The sequence below is a fragment of the Lichenostomus cassidix genome, chromosome 6 (assembly GCF_008360975.1).
Source record: "Lichenostomus cassidix isolate B80296 chromosome 6, HeHo_3.0, whole genome shotgun sequence".
NCBI classification, from domain to species: domain Eukaryota; kingdom Metazoa; phylum Chordata; class Aves; order Passeriformes; family Meliphagidae; genus Lichenostomus; species Lichenostomus cassidix.
This window is the reverse complement of record NC_139487.1, coordinates 26,784,871-26,809,720: the sequence shown is the minus strand read 5'-3', so window position 1 is coordinate 26,809,720 and position 24,850 is coordinate 26,784,871. Positions and strand designations below refer to the sequence as shown.

The 24,850-nt window shown below is 43.4% G+C and overlaps 1 protein-coding gene and 1 long non-coding RNA gene across 12 annotated transcripts in view; one reads left to right on the top strand and one right to left on the bottom strand.

Moving 5' to 3' along the window:
* Positions 1-24,850, bottom strand: part of GRID1 (glutamate ionotropic receptor delta type subunit 1) — a 538,463-nt gene that overhangs the window by 478,782 nt on the left and 34,831 nt on the right. For 8 of the 11 annotated variants that reach the window (XR_014852992.1, XR_014852991.1, XR_014852993.1 and 5 more), the window contains exon 2: positions 831-986. Coding sequence is in view for 7 of the 11 variants with exons in the window: in XM_085064174.1 (XP_084920300.1) it covers positions 831-986 (156 nt within the window). In the remaining 4 variants the exon portion in view is untranslated. Of the gene's footprint in view, positions 1-830; positions 987-3,120; positions 3,523-24,850 lie in introns of those variants that run through there. The other 3 variants (XM_085064172.1, XM_085064173.1, XM_085064176.1) reach the window with 1 other exon arrangement.
* On the top strand, positions 3,615-4,398 carry LOC146435537 (uncharacterized). The gene is made up of 2 exons (XR_014853083.1): positions 3,615-3,751; positions 4,206-4,398. It is a non-coding gene; the product is annotated as an uncharacterized LOC146435537 (long non-coding RNA).

Sequence of the window (24,850 nt, the reverse complement as noted above, 5' to 3'; positions counted from 1 at the left end):
TAGAATAATTACTACTGAAAAACACAGCTTCTTAAATAACCTAGGCCATAATTAACCTTCGCTTCATTAAATCACAAATAATATCTTTTTAAAGTCTTATTTGTAAAGGCAAGCTGATTAATTTAAACGTTTCCCTTTTGCAAAAAAAAAAAAAAAATCTAATTGGAATGATTTACCAACGTACCAACTTTTCATCTCTTGTAAACTCTGGGAAGGCTTTCAGCTGGCTCCCTCACCCCTAGCCCAGCACCCCCGAGGGAGCTCCACGCTCAGGTTGCCACCCCGGCCCTGCCTCCCCGGATGCTCGGGGACAAGTGCCGCTTTGTGCCCCTCACCTTCCGCGGCCGCTCCCACAAGACTCGAGTCTCCCTGCCCAGCCCCTCGGTGTCGCATCACCCCCTCCCTGCGGGCGGGACCCTTCCCGTGCCCTGTCCCGCCGCGTCCACGCGTGGCCCCGCTGGTGGCACGGGTCAGCGGTGCGACTGTGGCCCGGCGTTCCCTCCACACTGGCGGAGCCTGGAGCGCTGTGGAGCCCCCCATGCCCCGCGCTGCCCTGTCCTGCCGCCCCAGCCCGGGCAGCTCTGCGCGCACGGCCGGGCACGGCTGGGCTGGGCACGGCGCCGCCGCACCTCGCCGTCCCTCCCCTTTCCTTGTAAGACAGCGCCAACCTCCGACCGAAGAAAAGTTTCCAGCCGAGCGCCAGGACAGGTCCAGGCTATCACCGGCGCCTCCTCACCACCGATGGGACGAGACGGGATCATCCTCCGTCAGCCCCGTCCCGTCCATGCACCCCACCCGCCCGCGCCGTGGGTGCCGCCCGAGGCGCTCACCTTCCTGCACCGCATGGAAAGGGTTGTTGGCCTCTATGAGCTTGATGGAGTAAGTGATTTTCTCGCTCTGGAGGATGTCGTCATTGAGGTTCAGATCCGACACCGCCTGCTTGAACACCTCGTCGTCCTTGGCAGCATTGCCTTCGAAAATGGCACCTGAGGGGAGGAAGACGGCAGAGGGTGAGGAGGGCTCAGCCCGCCACCGCCCCGGGACCCCCGCTCCCCTCTGGGCCGTGCAGGGCTCAAGCCGTGTCGCACGGTACCGGCTGGGGCAGCCCCAGGGCACCGGGCCACACACGTGGGCGGCCTCGTCCCGGGCACGGGGAAGCGCAGCGTTCCTCCTGGCCACTTCTGCTCCACCAGCATTTACGGAGCCCTGAACCAGAGCCGCAGGGGTGATGGACTTGTTCGCCAGTGACGGGAAAAGGAGCAGGCTTGGAAACTCCACCAACTTTTTGCCCGCTGCCCGCCTCTCCCTGGGATGCTGCCTTTGGGACCGCGGTTTTAGTGAGGCTTACAAGCACGCACGAACGTGAAGCCAGGATTTGTGTCCAGTAACCTGGAAGCTTTAATTTCACTGTCCTGTTTATGCAGTTAACGTGAAAACATCTGGCGATGTGTGTTACATAAAATCCCTCTCTACGGAGCGTGTGTGTGCCCACGCCAGGCTTACTGCCCTGCTCTGCGCGGCGGTGGGAGATCTTTAGAGCTGGCAACAAAACAAGAAAAAAGACATTATTCTCCAGCCTGGAAAAGTCCTGCTGATTCACACCGTGCGTGCCTGTGGCTTGAGCCTCCGTGCACTGCCCGTGTGAATCACAGCTCTGCACGCAGCAGCTCCTCGCTCCTGCCCAGCGGACCGCTCTTTCTGCCAGCACTTAGTTAGCAAACAACACTCGGGCTGAAGTTCGTGCGGGGAGAAGCCGAGGTGACACCGTCCACGCACAAGAGAAGCGGGGCCGAGAGGGAGAGCCACGGAGGCTCCTTCACCCACTCTTCTGCCTCGGCCCTTCCCCAAGGCAGCCCCGCCGCCTCCTTTCCTCCCCGCGGGGCTGGCCCCGGTGCCGCGGGGGTCTGCCCTGCCCTGAGGACTGCCCCTGGGCCGGAGTCCCCCGCTGCGGTCAGAGCTGACCCCGTCTCCTTAATGGCTCCGCAATGCTGTCTGCCTTGGCTGCGCCCCCAGGCTCCGGAGGCGAGCGGCGACGACCGGAGCCTCCTTCTCACCGGCCCCGGAGCCGTCCGTGCCGGGAAACTTGTTACAGGGCTGGTCCCCTTCTCCCCTTCCCTGCCTCGGGTCGACACGGGACTTTGCTCACGTCTCCGTGGAGCATCCCCTCGCCAGGATGGCTCCTGCCCCGGCTCCCTCCTTTTTCTGATCTCCCATCCTCCCCGAAAGGCTGGTGGGAATTACGGCTTTTCATTTCCCGGCCGTACTCCCGTTTCCTCCTCTATCATCCTCCACAAGTGATTCTCTCCCCCCTCTCCGCCCCTAAACATCCTCATTTTCGTTCCTGCTGCTACCTTTCAACACCAGCCAAAAGGTGACTGCAGAGCCTCGCTTTTGCTTGCCAGGCTTCCCGCGGACATCACCATGCCTTGCTCCCAGAAGCCATAAAAGTTCACATCAGCCTTTCCTTTGCCTCTTATTCATCCCTCTCTTCCTCCCACTGCTGATCCAGCCTCCTTGCTGCCCAGGGGTTTTAATGAGATCTTATTCAAACCACAACAGTTGCGCGCATAGACACACACGCACACACACTCACACAGAGCCGCTGCAAAGCTCGCCTTTCTAACCCTTTCCCAGCCAAGTTTCCCCCTCCGCTCCCCGCATTCCGGTTTGGCTGACACCTGCTACGACAGGGGATGGAAACCAGGGGATTATCTCCCCCAAAGTTTTTCCTGGGAGCACGTTCAGATTATGCCTCACTCCTGCTCGGGTGATGGGGGCGGTTGTTTGTTTTCGGTGGCGAGGAGGCGGGGGGTGGGGGGGGGAAGAAAGCCCTTCCACGCAAACAGGTCCAAGCATAGACTCCCCAGCCACATGGGAGACCGCAGCGGCGGCCCCGGCGGATCCCCTGCCCGCTCCCGGCCCGGCGCACAGGCGGCATTTCGCCCCTAACTTTACAATCGGGGGCGGAATACAGCTGCCTTTCTCCCATCCGTCCTCCTCTCTCCGAGGAGTTGGGTTCCACCGCTGCCCGTGACATTATCGAGGCTAAACGAGACGCTTCCTTTATATATTTATTTATCTACCGCGTCCCTCTCCAACCCTCCCCGCTCCCTCTCTTACCAATGTGGATGATGGAGTCCGCCCGCACCGAAACGCACTGAAATATCCAGGGGAAAAGCCAGAGCATCAACACTTCCATTTCCAGCCTCTCGCACAGCACATCAGCCCGGGTTTGGTGGAGAGACAGACAGAGGGAAAGAAGAAAAAAAGGCGCAAGGGCAGGTGGAGCAAGGCAGCGGACGCGGGGGGGGAGATGCCCAGACACCCCCTTCTTGGAAAAAAAATCCCAAATTCTCCCAGCGCCCCAAGAATTTTCCAAGATTGAGGAAAACGGGCGATGGGCAGGAAGAAAAAAAAAAAAAAAAAAAGCCGAGGCTAGAAAATCACGGAGGTAGATCCCGGGTTGGCAGGCGGCGCGGCGGAGCCTCCAGCGCTCGGTGTGTGCCGGGGCGCCGGCAGACCGCGAACTGCGGAGCGGCCCCCCCGCCGCCGCCGCCCGCCCCCCGCGCCACGTGACTGCGGAGCCTCGGCGCTCGGTGCCGCCGGGGCACGGCGCGGCGGGCGGGCAGCGGGGCGCACGGGCCGCGCCGGGGCGAGCGCGCAGCGCTGCGGGGAGCGCCGAGCCGGGGCCACAGCAGGGCGATTGGCTGCGATCGAATAAATTTACATTTAGCCAGAATTATATACATAGGTATATATATCTTTATATGTAATGTATGTCTCCCCCAGGAAAGGGGTAGGGGACGGATGCTCCAAGCGCAGGGATGCGAGGCGGGTGGGCAGCTCCCGGATGCCGGGCGCAGGCTGTTCCGCGGGACCGCAGCCCGTGCCCGGAGGTGCTCGGCGCTGCGCAGCCTCCCGCAGCCCCCGCCCGGCCCGGCACCACGGGACGCCCCCGCAGGTAAGGGCGCGGGGCTGCGCCCGCTGCCGCTCCTCCAACTTCGGCGACCGGGGGCGGCGCGGGGGCACCGCGCCGAAGCGGGGGATGCAGGGAATACCCCTTCCTTCTTCCACACGCTCGGGCCCGGGACAGGATCCGTGTTTGAGGAGCGAAACGGAAATGCGAGGTTTTTACCCCTGCGCTGGGGGCGAGGTGGTGGGGAAGAAAAGTGGTAGAGCAGAACCTTTTCTTTGTTTTTTTCTAGCTTTCAATGAAATCTAATTCATAAATTGGACATGCTCAGGCTCAGAAGACTAATTCATCCCCTAAAACAAACGCATCAGTGATTGCAGGCACCCAAACGTGACAAGCGTCTCAATATACCGAGGATCCAGAGAAAACAAATTCATTCAGGAGTCCGAAACGTAATTAAAACTACTGCCAAGAAAATGAGTTGAGAGCAGGATGTTACCAAGATTATTAAGTTGCTGTGGGGCTGAGGCACGGACCGCTATAGTGATACATACAGATAATGCCAGCCTTTGGATAACGGGAGGCAGAGCGATTCCTGGAGGTTGCCGTCTCGCAAGCCTGGTAACCAGCGCGCCGTGGCCGCATCCTGCTCCTGGGAAGGGACCGGCTAGCCCGGGGGCTTGGCAGGGAAGGCGCGGTTTAGGCGCCTGCTAAACCCCGGCAGAGCGGCCACAAAGGGACCGGCGGCACCCGTACCCCTGGCACTGGCTACAGCATCTCTGTCGTGTATTCAGCCCACTTTTTTGTAACCATCACCTGTACATGCGCCGGTGAATGCTCCCGATACTGAGCATTGCTTGCTTGCGGGAGAAATCGCTGCAATGTATTTATTCAATGTAGAAAACATTTTTTTCATGCAGAGCACAGTACGGCAAGAACTGCTCAGTGCTAAGGAGTAGGAAATATAGATAAGGGGGCTGGGGAGGCAGAAGGGGGAGGGAACACACAATATAGATGGAGCGGAGTGAAAGGGAAGGAAGCTGAAATGGAAATGATATGAACAAGAATCCCTGTTGATCCACATGCATCAACAGCCTCCTATTCAGTGGTAGTTACAAGCCGAGCATTCGAACGGGGAAGAGCAGGGGGTAAATACAACAAGATATGCTTTTTAAAAATAAATCACTTGTTAACTACTCTTACTTACAGTCCTTGTCTTAAATATGCAATTTCACGCTGATCAATGCGGAATGATATATACTATACTCTGCATTTCACGTAATAAAAACACTTAATCCAGATAATTGGCTTCTGGGACAGAGATCAATAGAAATGTTCCTTATTTGACTACGTTAGCAAGTCAAAATTAATTCTAATTTACATTTGCTTCAAATCAATATGCACTTAGTGACTTACACAGGCTCTTTAAAAAGTTAAGCACCTATATTGACCAGAGTCATATATATGTCAGTAACAAGTACATGTGTGGGAATTAGAGAGGGGGAAAGTGTTACTGCAGAACCAAGTCTCTGACTTTCATAGAAGAAAGAAGGCTAAATTTATTTGTGTTTGAGAAGTGCTTTGGCATTCTAGCCTAAAACCTGTAGAAATATGCAGCTATTAATCCCACGATTTATGCAGGCATCCAAACACCAGTCAGTTGCACTCCAAGCACTTGGGAGCAGGCTTGTCTCCTACTTTAGTTTGTACAGCAAGGTCTTGACCTCAGCTGGGATGCCTCTGGATGCTATTTTAGTAATAGTAAAATAGTAATATGAAATATTAAATCTTTAAACCCAGTGAATTGGACAAGTTACAAATTGTCCTGTGAAATCCATGAGCAAATGCTCTGAATGCAAAAAAGGATCCAGTCCCAGCCAAGGGATGGAGAGGGGAAAAGACAAGAGACCAGAATACAGTGAAACAGACTAACTGAAATAGAGTCCAAAACCAGAGAGAAGGCTACAGTCAGAAGACCAAAAAAAAACAAAAAAAACCAAAAAAACCCAGAAAAATGTACAGAAGAAATCACAAATGCTATAAAGTCTGATATGTAATATGCAAAGTACAATAAGACATAAATGGATCCACCACAGCAAAGAGAAGGATTGCAGCTTCAGTGGCATCTCTGCAAGATGAAAAGTTGCCACATCAAAACTTCATTGTGCCTGATTTTAACTCAGGTTGCATTACATTTTTTTTGCACACTATTTGCATTATCTCTTTTTTCCTTTCTCCTCTCCTTCCATTCTTTTTTTCTAAACAAAAAAAAAAAAATCCCAACAACTTTGGCTTGGATTATATTTTCCATAACAATTACTATTTCTCCTATGATTTCCCCTCCTTCCAAAAAAAGCAATTAATGTTACATTTGTAAGCCCAGTATAAATGGGAGCTCTCCTTTCAACCCTGCCATTCCTTGTCTGCAATCAGGGGAGCACAGACACTTTGCAGTGGGTGTACATTGTTTAGGTGCAGCTATCAACACTAAAAGGCCAATCTATTCACCAACATTTTGCATATTAAGTATTCTATAAGCTGCTGTGATATTCCATCATCATCAGGCAGGGGACAATGCATGACACTTTATTCCACAAGGTACCACTGGATTTACAGTGCCCACGGAAGAATGACAGCTCAACAGAAATATGCAAGGTAAAAACCCAACTCAAGCAACAGCTGCTTAGTCAACTCTGTGGCAACAGATGCAATTCTGTGCACACCTCAGACAGCTCTTACTACCTTTGCAAACCACTGTGGTGATTTTAAACTGACCTATCACGAGTTACTGCTGTGCTTATATCTGTCATCTGAATGAACATAGCATGAAACCTGTACCAAATGGGTTTTGCTACAAGAGAACATCTTGAGTTACACTCCAAACACTGCATTGCCATTAGAAACATAGAACATTTTAGAAAGGTGAACTGAAAGGCCTGTGCAGCACCACACTCACAGCCTTGTGCCCAGGGCGCTGTCCCTCTGTGCTGCCATAACAAGAACGAAGCACATTTTGAAAGACATCATCAGAACTATGGCTGCAGGATATACCTGGATCTGGAAAGCACCTCACATTTACAAAACTGCTTCATAAGCAGGAGCTTTGCAAGACCAGAACATTGAGACTTTTACCATAGCCTATGTTCAGGCTTTAGGATTCAATGTTTCTTGAGTCTTCTCCCAAGTTTCACCCATTTACTATAGCTAACCTGAGGTTTCCCCACATAAGTTTGTATATATCTATTTGTGTGCATGTAGCAATGACTGTTATTCCTTCTGAAAGCAAATGGAACTCCTCCTCTGTATCAGTTAAGCAGGTGTAAATATGCAGCTAATACCTCCAATTGTTAGCTGCTCAGTCTATGGAGTTGGGAGAATGAAAACAAAAAACCCCAAAAAATATCCTAATACACAACATGGTAACAATCTCCCTCCCTCCCCCATAGCTAAGATGTCTACTGTTAATACACCCACAAAAAAGTAAAATTTCTTATTCTAAGAAATGCATTTCAACAGCTGTGCTTCTCTTCACAAACAGTAATGCAAACCCTCAAGCCTAACTCAATTCCAAACTTTGTGCATGCTTATGTTAAAAATTCATTTTGTCATTCTCCTGTGGTGACAGGCTGAGGTTTCAGTTGCTTTATTGAAGCTTCCTTTAGCTTATTGAAACCACCTTTTCTCTTTTCATGGTTGATAGCATAGTATGATAATTTTGCAAGACTAAATGGACTAGAGTCTGCAAGAAGAGGCTGCTGAATTATAGAGTTCTTTGCAGGACAGTTGACATTCTTGATTAATCTGTTGTGTGCCTACTAACAATCTGAAACTTTGCTACAGTCAACATTTTATTTGGATTGACATGCCTTTTAAGATGCCATAAAGAAAGCAAAGCACTGTTATTTCCATATTTTTTACCTGATTTAATTCAGCAGAGTACACATAGCCTAGATTTGATTTAATTCATACTTATGTTTGCTTAATTTCATCACTTCAATATCTGTTGCATCTTGATAAGATTCCTATATACTTCCCTACTCTTCCAACTGTGACTTTTCACACCCTATTTTTCTTTAATGGGCATTTTCTTTACAGTAGACAAGGGTCTTTCCAGCCTCCCACATTTTTTTAGTTGCACAAATGCACTCTTAATGTAGTGCAAGGCAAGTTGTATCAGCGCTGTAAGTGTAATCTCTATCTTGGCATTTGTATTTAATTAACACTTTGATTCAGAAGAAAAGGAATCTCTTTATTCACAACATTTTAATATCACCAGTATGTGTTTTATTGAGAACTCCAACACACAGGTGACCAAAGAATCCTTTGTTATTACTGTAAGGGACGGGAGTATAACTCGCAGTTACAAGAAAACATCTTTCTCCTTCAATTCCAAGCAAGCCCCTTGTCATTATATCCACTGGACACTAACTGGAAAAGGCTAAACTCTGTAAGTTTGTTTTCATGAAGAGAGATCCTTTTTTTTTTTTAAAGGAAGCAAAGTAGGTGTGGTTGCCATCTTTGTTACAGTACAGTTGCATAAGAACACAGGCTCTCCAAGTAAAAGCATTTGTCAATATTTCCTAATTTAATAGTAGTCATATCAATATAATCTCTGAACTAACTTCACTGGCAATCATCTGAGGGAAAGAACTCATTTACAAGATTCTCCAATACAAAACCATCTCCAGGGGAACTCCATTCAGAAACATCTTGCATGCCTCATTGATCCATCCACACAGTACACACAGTCCAGTCTCATGAGCTGTTCAATGAGCTGCCTATTACTGATAATAAGGCATTGCTAGGACAGCTGTCCTCTGCCATCACAGCAACCCAAAGAGACAGACACATCCGAAAAGGAAAATCATAACAGGAAAAACCCCAGATGTCATTCCTTGTGCATTCCCCAGAAATAGGTACTGGCCAATTTTACAGGCAGTAATAAGCCAAGAATGACACCTATGTTTTATAGATACTTCACTGTGAATACATATCCCAGTACTTCCACTATTACAATACTTCCCAACACCTGACCATAAAAATACATGCTTGCTTTGTTAGAATTGATTGAAGCTGCAATTGGTGGGTATGCCAGACAGAGGAAAAAGCAAGTTACTAGAATTTAACCTGCAGTTCACCTCAGCTGGGTGAAGTCACATTCCTGCCACTTCTCACTTTACCCATCTAGACAGTAACAAAACCAGCAAAGTAGATGCTGCTGCACGGTGAAGCAGAGAACCAGAAAAGTCTGAACATGTACATTTAAAAAGTTCTACCCTCCAGCCAAGACACAGTAACTGATCTCGTGTTTGTTCCTACTTCACTGCAAACTCCAGCGAGAAGTGATGTAAGCAGAAATATTTTGCTACAAGCCAGAAACTTGAACGCTGCCCTTTCTGCATCTCAGGCAAAGAATAGGGACCTTTTCAAACGCACTAATTCAATCCTTTGCCGTCACTAAATGCTGATGCAGTTTGCGTGTGCAGAGTCCTCTAAAAGCCTCACAATGGAAAGTACTCTAAAGGGAAAGCAATTTTACCTTAAAAAAAGCCCTGATCTTTCTCAACAGTCCATTTCAAACCATATTATGTTTAGTGACTGTCTCACAATGGGTCACTTCTACCAGTAGGTAAGGCCTCTCTTTTGTCTTGCAATGCTGTGTCATGGAGTTGGTGGCTTGGGTTTTTTGTTTGGGGTGGAGTTGGTTTGTTTGCTTCTCAGTGTGTTTCTGCAACCATTTGTACAAACAAGGCACAGAATCGGCCTTCTCAGTGACTCTATTAGCTTTAATGGTAGTCACACACAGAATATATTCTCCATGGGATCTGTGCTCTCTTTGGGAAAATATTCCCTATAATGGAGTTGATAATTCATACTCGTGTTTCCAAGAAGGGTTGAAATGAAGATTTTTTTTTTTTTTAGCAGAAACGTCAGCTTCTTATTGTATGCCTGACTTAAATTATTCTACCAAAGTATTTGCTTGTTGTATTTTTTATCCCCTAGAGGAAAGAAAAAAAAGGAAAGAAAAAAATCAAGACAAACAGTAGGGTAAACTGTCATGGTATATCTTAAATTTCTACTCAAAGAAGGGGATACTTTTTTTTAAAGGCAGTGCAATCCAGCCATTGGAGCAGAGGGGCCATGATTCCTGGGCTCCATTCCCACCACAGCCACCGATTCATTTCATGACTAATTGAGTGGACTGTTGCATGAACATTGTATTCAGTTCTCAATTTAAGGGTGAACATCAAGTTCCTTTCCCCAGTTCCTGCACTCAGTCAGCTGTCCTACTTCTCTAGGAGGTATAGGGGAAACACGGTAGGTTTATTTTTGCCTGGTCAAACAAGTAATTTTAAGTAATTTCAAGTTTGTAGATCCTACAGAGATTAGGAAAAAATATCTTATTTTAAATAATTTCAAACAGAAAGTGCTATTTATGGTACTTGAGACCAGCCACTCCACTTAGCTGAGTCTAGATGCAAATTTTCAGTATCCAAGTTCCACTGCTGACCTGAGTGACAGGACTTCAGATGTCTAATGATTTCTTTTTCTTTTAATTTTTTAATCACACAGTGGGGAAAGGTATGTAAAATAGGGGACAATACCTTATATTGAGATGGATAAGAAAAGCTCCAGAGACAAAGCCACCCAGAGCTACAAGCTGGTTATACCCCCCTCTAAGTTACATTCAAGTAATTTCTTCTATTCTGCTAGAGTAAGCACTTGAACTAGATCTCCCACATGAGAAAGGGGTGTCCTGATGACTAGGTGTTGGAAAAGGAGCGGGGGAAGAATATACACCTCTTTTGAGAAAAAGGAATTTAAAAAAAAAGTAAAACCACCTAGAAATATTTCCATATGGCCTGGTGAGAAAGAGAGAGAGAAAAGGAAAAGCACACTGCTTCCTTTCTACTTTAGGCTGTAGAAGGTGTTTGTGTGCAAGAACAGCTTTCTAACCCAGGTTTCCCTGTGTCAAGAAGTTTGTTTATGTCAGGTTGATTTTCTGTTGGCATTTTATGCTGCTCCCTGAAAAGAAACTACTTCTATGAACACACCCAGGCATTCACAACCCTTCCAATGGTTTGAGTCATGTAAGCCACATCTTAGTGGTGCCTCATCCCTTCAACACCTATCCTTGCCATTCACACAACCTCAGCTGAAAACAAGGGTTTCACAGATCCGTTTGCAGTAATCCATAGTGTGGCCAGTGGAAATAGGAAAGCCAGGACCACTTGACTTTGCAGCATTCCACAGAGCACTGTTTGGGGGTTATTGCCATAGTGTAGAAGTTTCAGCTACAGAAGAAAAGTACAAATTAGTTTAAGAGCTCCAATACACCTTGGTTCCTGGTACACAACACATGAAAACACTGGAAATTATGACCTCTCTTTACTGATTCTTACTAGAAGTGTACTTAAAACTATTACTCTATATACTTGACTCAACAGTTCTGAGAAAGAACATAAAGACGCCCAAACATTTTTTCCAGTCTTCTGAAAACTTGGAGATATTGCAGTAAAGGGTTTATGAAAAGGGCAGGGAGGATAAAAAAGAGGCGCCGCTTTAAGCATCCAGCACTCCATGAGTCACAGTCCCTGTCACTGTACCCTAATGAAACTTCACTGACCAACAGTTTCTGAAGTTCCCACGTTCTCCAATGTCTTCATAATATAACTAAATACACTTTTACCTTGCTCCCAGTCCAAACTGTGCTGCACTATATAGCCACATATTTTACTACAGCTACATGCTATCCAGCTGAATGCAAGTCTGCAGCTGAAATAGCTTTGTTTGCTGCATTGCTGTATTATCACACATGACTAGACCAGGCAACATTGATTTTTAAGCAATGACATCGATTACTATTCTCATTTTTAAAATGCTGGCAGGATACAGCCCTTAGAAAAGCACTTTAAGACCAGATTTGAATTGCATTTCCCAGCAGCTCTCCTTTTTTTACAGAGACTATATAATAGAATTACGAATAATATTACTGACTTCAACATGTACTGAGGATTTACACCAGTATGGTCTCAGTAATAGAAGCTTTTAGCACTTCACACTTACACAACTATAATGTGCTTTAGATTATTGTTTTCAAAATGCAAAATCCTTTTTTTTTTTCCATTCCTACCTAAAAAAACATGCTTGTTTTCCAGAGAGATAAAGTTATTAAATTGCCTTTGACCTTTTAGAGCATAATAAGGCAGGGATTTCTGCTCCCTGGAAACACAGGAAGATTCATGTACTGCTCTAAGTCATGCAAGAGTCCACAAGCAAGTAAGCAAAGCACTCTTGGAAGAAGACTTTACATTAAATAAAAACATGCAGGGTGAGGGGGCAAGGTGAAAAAAAAAAACAAACCTTAAGCCCAAAATATATCCTTACACCTACATTTTAAATTACATACTTGAGGGTATGAAATCATTACAGAGTTTCATGCTCTCAAGCAGCCCTCCAGATTTATCACCACCATATCATTACTTGACCAGTTTCCTTGGGGTAGTGCCTGCTCTGTTGCAAAAATAACCTTTAAATACCTCTCCAAAATTTCTGTGCAGACTGCGCTTTTGTTTTCCCAAGTTGGTAAAAACCTCCTAGTTATCTTACTGGTTTGCCAGATAATCCCACTTTGCAAAGTGGATTGTTTGTAATAATGCACAAGGACCATACTTTTCCACTTCTGCCTTTCTTCTGCAGGAATACAGGGAAGTGCATCAATGCCATAATCTGTGCTGGTCTATCTGCAGATCCACAAAACCTGTCACCCTTTTCCTCACCCAGTACATGGTGAAGACACAAGAGTAGCCAGTCTTTCCCCTTGATACCACAAGCTCCTTGTTTCACTCAGGACTTAGAAGCACCAAAACACAAAAATCAGAGTACAGAGTGATCTTTGTTTCATGTGTTATAACAAAGCAAGATTCTGTTTCTGAGCTTTGTTTGGAACATCATCTCTAAATTGTTGTTAGTCATTTAAGCTTTTGACAGACTTACCGTTAGGAATAAATTATATTTTAGCCTCCTCCCTGCGTTTGTTTAGAGATCTTTGACTTCACCACCTACTTGGGCTTATTAAAAGACAGGTTTCCCTCTCAAGCAGCAGATTTACTGTCAGGATCTAAAGAAATCCGGTAGAAACCCTAAGTGAAGATGCAGTCTTTATTCAATCATTTCACATAGTTCCCATAAATCACCAAGTAAAATGCCTTTAGGAGAGATAGGTGGCATAGCACCCCTTGCCATCCTATTGGTTACTCCAAGCTTCTCTTTCCAACCTGCATTCATGGATGTCCTTAATTAAGGGCAAACCAGTTCAGAAAAATGAATAAAAGCCATAACTGCTCTACCACCTTCTTCTGTGTCAACTGAATTAACCGGGTTTACAGAGAGGGGCTCGGGAGGATCAGCAACAAATCCAATAGTCCTCATGAACCCCAAAAACCTTCTGCATCTGATTTAGGAACAGTCCACACAAGAGAATGACTTGCCCCTTGTTCCCCCCACCCCAGGATTGGGCAAAATCAAAATTTACATGCAACAGGAGAAGAAAACCAGACTGGCCCAGTATCACCACACTGGAATTGTCACTTCTGCATTGTTCCTTGTTTCACTGCCAGGGGTCCTTATCCCACCTAGCAGATTGCAATTGCTCTCAGCATTGCTACACCATGGAGAGCAGCTGGACACTTTTGCTTCAGTCACTCCTCTACTCCTGGCACTCTGTAGCACCTACTTGGATTTCTTTTGAAAGCTCAGACTAGCTGCAAACTAGCTACTGATCACCTTTGCCTTATACACATAAAGGAAGCCTCTTAATAAATACATTACACACACCTCTTAGTGAACTTCTACCTCCCTCTAATTCCACATTGAAGAGCTATTAAAGAAAGGAACAATTTTAACAAGACATATCCCTGCAAAACCCTGCTTCTTTTGTGCACTTTATCCATTCACAGTTATCCATCCTCTCCTCCATTTAAGAAAACAAACCTCATAACTTTTTTTTCTTAACCTGACAAGCATATGTAATTACTAGCTGCAATACCTGACTCAAGAGATGTCTTTTCCTACTCATTTTTCTTTTCAGCCAAGCATGCCCAAGACACTCAATTCAACAAAATTTTGGCAATGTGTGATCCATGTTAGCAATGTAGAAATTTCCTTTTCTTCTTTCAAACTGAAACTGGATATGGATGCATGCATTTTGTGTCATAATCTGAGATGAATTTTGCATTATAATCTGGGCCCAGTGTTGTTTTCAGCAGAGGCATTTCTGGCCCCAGAAGCCAAAGCCCTTCATCAGCAACATCATTCCTTTTCTTTTTGCCCACCCATCCACATCATTGCCTGACTACAAAAACCACAGGAGCAGAGATAAAAACCTGTTGGGTCCTTCAGAGTCACAGATGATCAGCATATCATGCTGATCGTTACTGGCAAAGACCACAGGTTCAGAAGTTTCCATTATGTGGCTCCATAGCCTGGCTCTGCAGGCCAACCACAGGGCTAACTGCCACTAGATGGAGAACAATCCCTGGATTTGTCTGACAGGGTTAAGTAGATGGAAACTGCAACCTACTCTGTTCGCTACTGAGGTTAAGAGAGTGTTTCCTGCAGGATACCTGCTAACCAGGTACACAGGCACAGGCTGGCAGCACCTCTGTCCCCCAGTGGCAGCATCCTGTTCAATTCCATCAGTGTTGGGCTCCACATTTTGTTGTGTTTTAACTAATATGGCCACAGAGGATGCATTTTAAAAGCAGAGTGAATGATTTCTTCTATTTAGACTTCTAAATGCTGGAGCGGAAGTTCTCACTCTCTGTAGTTAGGAGTGAATCGTGTGAATTTGTGTGCACAGGATGAAAACACCCTTCTGTTGATGAAGGTGGCAACACAGCAGCTCAAACGATTTTCCATTAGCACACAATCAGGCTTTATATTGCTTATAGACGAGAAACAAATTCAGAATACTGACGGAGTCTAAAAGGGACTCTTGAACACTGGTGGCGAAACAAAAACAAGAGGCAAGCAAAAGTCTCATCTGTTGGTTTCTGTAACCTTGAGCTCATCTTGCTGCAATGTTGCAGAATAAATCTGTACTATGCAATTATGGAATTTATTTCAGGGCTGAACATGAAAAAAAACATTTAAATAACTATAGTTGTTCTAAGCTAATTCATTGTACAGTTTTACTAAACTAAAGATGGAATAATGCAATGAAAAAAATTGTGAACAGTTACAATTAAACCAATAGGTTCAAACAATCAGATCACTAAATTAATACAGCTACAGATAACCAAATCAGCTCACAAGAAGAATAAGCTTTCTAGCCCACAGGAAGAAGAATTAATTGCTTTGGATTAGTGCTAGAGAAAGAGGGTTTAAAGGGACAGTAAATTCCCTTTCAACACAAGGCCACAGCCAGCACTAGCTTCTCTGTAGTTCACAAACCATGCTGGCAAGCAGCACAGGCAGCACCTCAGGATGCTGGTTCAGATTTCAAGAGACAATGAAGTATAGGTGAGGAAACAAAGCCAAATGGCCAAGAATGGGTCTGACCTCAGTCTTGGACAGTTTGAAATGCATGAAATTTCTCCAAGCTGAGTTCTTAGCTACTGCTAAGTAGCTCTGGTTTTCACCTCTCCAGCTCATTTTCCTTTTCCCCACCAGTAGAAAGTTTGTCAAGAATACCCTTGCAAAATATATGGCTGCCTTTAGTACTTTGATAATGATACATAAGTCAGAACAGAATCCAGCTTTCTATATGTCATTGCTCTGAAAAGACAACAGGAATATAAAAATCAATCCCTTGTTTACGATTTAATGATCACAGTCCCAGACAAGGATAGCAAAGTGGTTGACTGCACAAGAACTGAGTGTTTGGGCTCATCCCAGGGATAGCCCAGGCTTTGTACTCCTTTCCCAACACCACACCCCTGGTGGATTAACACAGTCCTGTTAATCCAACAGCACAGCCTCTGGCTCTGAGGAGGGACCTGAAGGAGCCAACTTGGCTCTGGGGTCAGCAGAGTGGCTGCACCAAAAAAACTGCAGTGTAAACTCAAGTTCCACCCATAAAAAGCCATTCACGGCCACAGGTCCAAATCACAGCCCTGTGATCATTCTTTATGCATTTTGACTAACAGACGAATAGTCATTAATGAAACTATTATCAGGCTACTGGTCTCATTCCTCATTAAGACAAAGATGTTTTATTCCTTTCATGACATTATCTGCTGACAGTGCAAAACAATTAATTCAAGAACAAAGCTTCCCTTTGTATGTTTGCAAGAATTTTACCTCACAAAAACATTTATGGAATAAAATAAAGAAGTATTCAAAATAAGTATGACTCTCTGTGTACATATCAACCCCAGAATTTTGGAAACCAAAGCAAATGCTGGTAAGAACCATCTCCCTCTTCTTGAGAGCTGAGGAAGCCACAGATGACCTGTAATCTGGGGAGAGATTAACCTTTGCCAAGTGTCTTGGATTGATGATATGATAATCCTTTATCCCCTATCGTTGGCTTATATGCCCAAGAAAGAAAAAATGTGTAAAAATGTGTGGTCCTGTCTCTTTAACTGCACCCAGCCGCAGAGAGAAACGCGGGTTGTTTTGAAAACATTTTCTCCAAGCCTCGCTCCGGGGGAGGATTCGTCGCCCGGCAGAGACTGCGTGCTGGACGGGGGTCGGAGTGAGCTCTGTTCCCGTTTTTTCCATTCTTCTTCTTTTCTTCCTCGTTTAGACCCCTTCTCTTCGATCTGCTTTGCCACCCGGAGACCCAGGAGGGCCAGAGGACAGCAGAGCTCTCCAGGGAGCTCCACCCGGCCCCGGGTGGGGGGCGAGGAGGAGAGGGACTGCGTCTGAGAAAAGGACTTTTTAATCAGGTTGAATAACTGCCTTTCACCTTGTTTTTTCCCCTTCCCCTGTGCCTTGTAGGGCACTCTGCGTGGTTTTGTTAAATAAATAGTTTTTTCTTCACTTCCATCTAAAAAGTTCTGTTAGGGGTGGGGGAGGGGGTGTCGGGGCCCTTCGCTCTCAGAAGAGAGAGAGTCTTATCATTAACCCGAGACACCAAGGAATCACTAGAAACTGCTGCTGCAAAACCAAAACCTTTTCATGGATGTAGCACCAGCAAGGCCTTAAATAAGCTGACGGGACTCTGTATGCTCAAGGAAAGGAGATGTGTAAAATAATGAGGGTTCTTTTCTGTGTAATACCTTCTCTGTTCCAAAGCACACTTTTGATTTGCTGATCTATTTTAACAAGATGGTTTAGTTCATTACTTCTTACATGACTTAAAGCAGCAGATTGCATTCCTTCCACAAAAGACAGTAAATAACATGAAGGGACTTATATGAGAGAAGGCAGAGCAACATTACAGCAGAAAGAACCTCATAACAACAGGATACAGGATAATAGTCTTAAGGCAACATCATAATAAAAGGCACAGTTTTTATGTAACACCCTTTTAGATTGATTTTTCTACAAGCCAAATGCTCCTATAACCATTTTTTGACATTTCTCCTGCATTGCTGGTTACACCATCCATAAGCCATCTTTGTCTACCTGGCATTATTATTATTTTAAAAGCAATTTCTTTCACCTCCTTTCAACTAAGACTTATGTTATACCTAATTGCCAGTTACTACTCTCACTTCTAGGAAAAGAAAATCTGATTTCTAACCATTTGAAATCCATCCTTAATAAAAAACTATAATATAATCATAATACCAGTATATGCACATTATAGGAATATGATTAGCAGAAGACCAAATAAAAGTGGGTGCTACTTCTGTTCTCTCTGTCCCACTTGAAATGTTAACTCACAGATAAATACAATCTTAAGATAATATTACCAGATATATTACATACAGAACTACCAGCAAGAGGCAAAAAAGGTATTAGTTGCTTGCTTATGATTAATAAAGTAGTTAACAGAGAAGGAATATTATTCTTGCTGGGTGCTCATTATGCATTTGATAATCTCTATTTATAGGACAATGAAACATGAGGCTTATAAAATGCCATCTGTTGGTTTCTTTTTAATGTATAGGATTTCTGACTTCAGGAGCTGCAGTTCAGCTGTGTTGATGGTGCTACAACATGTAATACTAATGCCTTTGGTTATGAGAATTTGAGCCATTAAACATCAACAAGCAGGTTGGGTACACATTCTGAATAGTGTAACTCTTCTTATTCTAATGTACTTTAAAAGCAATTTACACTTTCATGTAATTGTTTTCGATCTGTCATTTAAATAGCACAACACACACAAAATTATATATTGCAGTGATCCACAAATATGACAGAAATGATTTTGTTCTTTGATCTCCACAAGAGAAGGTGTCTCATGAGAGAAGTTCCGAGAGATCTGTAACAACTACAGGAAAAATAGCAACTACTTTTTTCTCTGAAAAATTAAACAAAACCATAGGTAAAAAGGGGAAAAAAAGGTCTTTCTTAGAACAGAGAGAGTTAGAATCAGATATATCTGCATTAAATTTGTGAGTGCCTGAAGGATGCATTTTTCTTACATATTAACCATGAAAATAAAGCATTCATAATAAAGGTCAATAGAGGACTGTATCAGCTCTAGTAAGTTTGACTATCATTGACTTCTAGTCCTAATTAAGTCATCAAATGGCCCGATATCCAGATTTTAGCTTCCTTTAAAGCACAAACTTCTGGTTCTAATGCAATTAATGAAACTGTGATTGATTTTTTTGAAGTGGGTCACTGTGTATTCATATCAGCATAAAGTTGGAAGAGTTTATATCACTGGTTTAATTAGGACTACAGACTCCAACAGAACCCATAAACACTCAGCTGTTCACAGGGCAAGCAAACACAGGAAGAAATAGCTCAGCACTGTCAGGGGCAATTTATACTCTGGCAGTTTCTCAGGGATATCAACATACGATTTCTGTTCCCACTCTCAATTGCTTTCACCTCAACTGCAGTCTCTGCTGTTGCCTCAGCCTTCACCCCTGCCTTGCCACAGCTCCTCATTGTGTTTCTCTGTCAGTCTGTCAGATAACTGGGAGCAACAGCTGCCCAGGACAGGAATTGTCTTCTTTGCTATTCCTCTACAGCACTTTGACAAAGCAGTTTGATGTCTGAACCAACAGGATTATAATGCCTTCCATCCCAGAACACAGGATTTGCTTCCCCGTCAGAAGCTAGAGAAATGGTAGAAATCACTGCCTTGCTACCAAAATGAGGTCACTGTGTTAAGCTTAAGACAGGTTGATGTAAATATGTGAGGAAAATTGAATAGTTTTGACAAAAAATTTGCATTGGATTTTTTTTTCATGCACAACATGTGCTGTTTTATAGCCTGAACTCAGCCAGGCTAAGAAAGGTCATCAAGAACAGCAACAAAACAAACAAAAAATAGAAACAAAAAAAAGCTGCTTCATGAAAAGGCACCCAAACTACTTTCAATATTGGTCTTTTCAGTCATGCACCCAGAAAGCAAACTGGTGTTCTCCTTTCTCTCAGAGACACAGCTTACAGTAAGCACTGTACTTTGGCCAGAAGATCAAGACTAAATGCAAATGGACTGTGGTTTTTGGGGTGGGCAGGAGAAGTTCCTGTTTGTGTCCTATAGATGTCATATAAAGGAAACACACTGTTTTTCTAGTCAATCCACTGTCAGTGAAGTATTCTTCTAAAATTCGAAGAGTCTTAAACTAATGGCACACAAGTTTAGCAGGAGATCATGGCAATTCAGTAAACCATATGTCATCACAAATCACAGCAACCTCACTTAGTTCACAAAATATAATTCAGTAACAAGATGGGGAATAATGAATAATATCAAGAACAGCTGCGATGAGGAACTAAAATGGCACAAATAATTCTAAAACTAAAATTTTAAAACATTCCCTGCAATTAACTTAAAGGGCACTACTCAAAGTTTGTTCACACTCATATAAATTAATGGTGGTTATCTCAAGTGGCAGCAAATAAATAATCAATGTACCCACATGCTGAAATCTCTTTCAAGTAGAACACAAATAGATATTGTTTTCACCACTTTGGAGAATATATAGTCATGATTCATCTTATGCTTGCTAATAATATCTCTTTTCCCCCCCTCCTCTCATTTGTTAGGTTAAAGGCTGCTTGCATATCATTTACCACAGAGTATTTTAGTAGTAACTACTGGTAAGGTTGTTAGAGCAATGTTACAGGACGTGCCATATTATTTCATCTCTATATTTCACTTTGTTCCTTTGCTGTAGCCTAGAATCCCTATTTGCTTTGTCTTTAAAAAGTCACAGGATTCCCTAAATGGAGCCCTAGAGGACGGTAATATCTGCTGTTAGCCTGGAGAGATGGGTCTCCAGAGGAATTTTGTATCACTTTAATTAAACTGTTCTAAAGGTCACCAAGGTGCACACAGATATCACTTAGCCAATACTGAGTGGTTCCCATGGAACTGGAAGTCCTAATCAACAGAAGCCCTCAAATTAAACAGTTGTGAAAGTTATATTTTTAAATTGATCTGAAGAGAAAAGCAAATTGGAGCTTGTACATTTCAAGAAAGAGGATTCACATTAGCACCATACAGTGTCCAACTTCAGAGCAGTGTGCTCCAACGATGAGAAGTACCAGGGAGTTTATTTACAGGGTGTACCTTGAGCCTTGTCGAGTTGAACCAGCGAGGTGAAGAGCAGACACAGAGCTCCCTTTGGCTCAAACCCTGCTCAGGCAGAAACTTGCTGCCTTGATCTCCCCCTCACTCTCTTCAAGGGCTCCCAAAAACAGCAAAGTGGAGCCATCTGGTTAACACACTTCCTTCCCACACATCCTTTTTCCTCAGCCCCTGCACATTACACTTTCGAACCTGCCATCCTTTAGACCTCTTGTCTCGAAAAACGTGACTTTGCTGTCAATTTTGCCTTTGATCAGTTGCTCTGAAGAGAAAGGATGCAGGGATCTAACAGCCCAAGCAGTGCTGACAGCCACTATTGTTTGGCATCTTTAATCATTGCCAAAGACAGTTCCATTATGGGTGTCTGCAACTCAATGACCTTTAACACACAACTCAAGTCCTTCTTTTCAGGCAAGCAATATTAATTGGGGATCAAATCTCACTCTCAGGTAAATGAAAAGATAATTGAAGTGCTTATTTCCAATCCTAAGAAGTGAAAAATACATATTTTATTTTCAAATTATGAGTGATCATGGTAAAGTGGCATAAAGAAAGCCCTTATTTATTTGAAAATTGTAACAGTTTTACGAAAAAAAGCCATCCTGAAACCCACTCCTAATATGGCCATCAGTCACACTTTATTTTCATAAGTTTAAATCACAGTTGCATTGAGAGACACTTGTTTCTGTTGATACCTTCAGACAGCATGGCATCCCAAGTCACCAAATGGCAGAGGGAAACAGGATCACTCAACCAGCTCCTTGAAACAGACCCTTCATTTGTGACACACAGTTTAACAACTAAAACACATCATGCTGTGAGATACTTTACGCATCAACACGAGTTATTTAACAGGTTATGAAGCACAATTTCCATAACAGTGGTCACAGGGATCCTACAAAACAGAGAGAACATTTTATATGGTTCTTGGATCTAGACACGGTAAGTAGGCTTATGTGCCACACCAGGCTTCACTGGGAGACAGCTCACAAAGCACATCAGAGAATTTCTAAATTAATTCCCCAATTTCATATTATACAGCTGGTGCAAAAAAAAACTTCAGAAGAAAATGCAAAAAACTCTAATTTAAAAAAAAAGGGCAACTAAGTTTCCCAATAGTAAGATAAAAGTACGTTATATTCTCAAATAACCATTGGTAGTCATAAAGCATATCCAAAAATGGCTCCATTCCTTGTGCACTTAGTTCCAGCAGATTTTCATTTGCCTTTTTTAAACTCTTTAGCAAGTTCAGTTTAAACTCTGTTTTTCAATGAACATAACCTAAAAAAAAAAAATCTTCAGGCTTCTGGCATGTGTGGCAAGCACATGCTTTAAAAAAAAGGCATGACTCTACCCACACATGCCATGTGCTGGACTACCTTCTAGGCAGAATGCTAGAATGGACTTGTTCAGGGAAGTCCAGAAGCAAAGCCTTGCATTCACCAGGGAAACACTGATTCTGCACTGGGAATCTGTGGAGTACTAAACTATAAAAAGGCAGGTTTCATAGTCACAGACCGTAAGACCAGAGCTTAGAAACCCAATGTCTTCCAAGTGTCCCTTATTTTGTTTTCCTGCATATCAATATTATGTAATTTAAAGGAATTTACCTCCAGAGGAGGAAAAAAGATTCCAGGCTTGTGGTTTAAATGCAATATTTAGAGGCAACATTAACACAAGGGTGTTGGGAAGGAAAATTCTGAATATTTATCCATAAATCCATAACCTAATCTTTTTGGTGTGAATACTCCCTGTGTAAAGGAATAAATAAGGTGGAACTAAATTTTCAAAGTGACTTTATGAGGTTTATGTCCAAAAGCCCTATCCAAACAGAGCTTTGAAAGAGTTTACACCTTGAAGTCCAAACTAGGATTCTTTGAAATGGAATATTCTATATAATCAGGTATGTCTCCATGTAGAGACATGCATATCTAAGCTATAGCAATTCAGATCCAAATTTAGATATTAAACAAGTGGAATCCAGCAGTATTTGCCTCCAGAGTTCTGATTCATCTTTAGCCATGGCAGATATACAATCAGGACTTTTCATAGCTGCTTTTCAAAACTTTATCAGAACCCCACAGTTCAATAGTCTTAAAATAAATAGTGCATCGTCAGCTAAGTATTGAAATAAGCATTTCACCACTACGCATCATCAGCCTCATTTTGATGCAGGGTAGGTCATCAGCATTTTGACTCAGCCCAATTTCAGCAGCACTTAATGCATAAGTGCCGCATATCCTAGATTAGTTTCATATGGAGATTCCTCATCATGAATGACAGGCAGAACCTTACTGAAGACACTTGGGGCTCAGACAGGATGTTCCAGAGAGATTTCAGTGTTGACAGGAGAAAGAAAAAAAGGAGGTGCAGGAGGAACACCATGATCACCCTGGCCTGTGCCTAATGCAGAGCACTTGGAGTTTTGAGTGACATTCCATAGAATGCTTTCTAACACATATGGTGAGTGTGAAGTCCTAGGTTAAGTTAATAATATAAGTGAAAAAGTTTAGTTCAACTCTTAGGTAATATTGTGTCCAAATATTTTTAGAAGGCCTGGCCTTGACAATAATGCAGTGAGTAAACTTGAAGTCTTTCAGCATCTGTGCATTCTTTCCCCCTTTCTGAAATGGAAATAATACTTCTAGTTCTAATCATGTTAATACCTATAAAAAAGGGTCTGGCATTACAAATACAGATAACTACTTTTCCTCTAAATTCTGTTTACTGCTAAACTACTTAATTGTTACTAGGTTTACAATATCATTTTATTGATTTTTCCAGGCTAACTACCTATTTCAAGTTAAATCATCATCATTGGTGACCATCCATTTACCTCAAGTGAAATAATTTTCCAATAGTGCTTCTATCTTTAAAGGTCTGGTTTTTTCCATTCCCTGTCGCCAGGAAGATGTCATCACCTAACTACACACACAAACACATATTGCATGATCAGATGAAGCTTAGAGGCAAAAAATCCACTTTGCTCCAACGTATTTTTGAAGAACATTCTTCTAAGTTCAAAAGCCAAAACAAAACAACAACAGCATAAAGAGGACTGTCCAAAACAGCACCTGTACTTGACCCTTGTATTCTAGGTATGGATTTAGAACAATCCAAGGGACTTGTTTGCTAATTATCTTTTTCTAGTGATGGATGAGAATCAGACATCTTATAATAATGCTGCTATTATTAGCTTGATTGGCTGCCTTTGATACTCTCACAAAAGCATACAGGTTATCTCTAATCTGATTTATCTTGTCCAGAAAACAAATTGAGTTCCTCAGAGCAGGAAGGCCTCAGAGTTGAGTCACCTACACACCTCATCAGGCAGCAATAGGGCCTGTCCTTCAAGTGAGAAATCAAGCTCCAGTAAAGCAGCTCATTCTCTCAGTTCTTCCCACAGCTGGCAGGAAGGTTGAGGAGGGGTGGGTACAAGCATAATAAATTTTTTGTTGTCTAAAACTAAGCATGGCAAACAGATTATATTTACTTTTGACAGCAAATGCCATGTTGAAACTTTTTTTTTTTAATGTAGTGCCAATGAAATGATTTGACCAGATTTATCTGTATCTTTTCCTTCTCCGCTCCCAAAAATACTCCATGAGGTCTCATCACACAGATTGTTTCAGTTAAGTCAGTCATACATTTTCAGGGGGAAAATAAAACATTATTTTTAAAAACAGAGTGAAAGATAAAGATTTTGATGCAGTTTAGCTTTTCAGAGGTTTCATATTTTCACTTCAGATGATGTTCCTGCTGATTGTCATGGACTTAACCTTTTTTTTTTTTTTTTTTTTCCCACTAGAGATTTCACACGGCCAGTTTGAAGTGGTTGGTCAGTGATGGGGGCCTGGGGAGGAAACACAGCTGCCAGTGTCTCTTGTGTACTGACACATGTCAGCTTTACAGCTATACCTCATCCAAACTGCATGGTTTAGCTTCAGACTACAGCCCAGGCCTTGCTGAAACAAAGATGCAGGTGAAGAGCACACAGCCACCTTTCATCTAAAACTAAGGGAGTCACAGTGGACTGGTAGAAGACAGATAGAGGTGGCTGTGCTTCTCCAAGAAAAGGGACGGAGTTGTTAATTTCAGCAACAGCCTGCTCAGCTTTTCCTACCATCTGTATTTTGAACGCAGACTTTCCCGTTGTTACCTACACTTTCATCACCTCCAGACTGAGGTTGTTACCGACACATCCCAGATGGGACTCCATCTGAGGATCATGGGGTGACTGAAGCAGGGTTAGGTACCTCACTGCCATG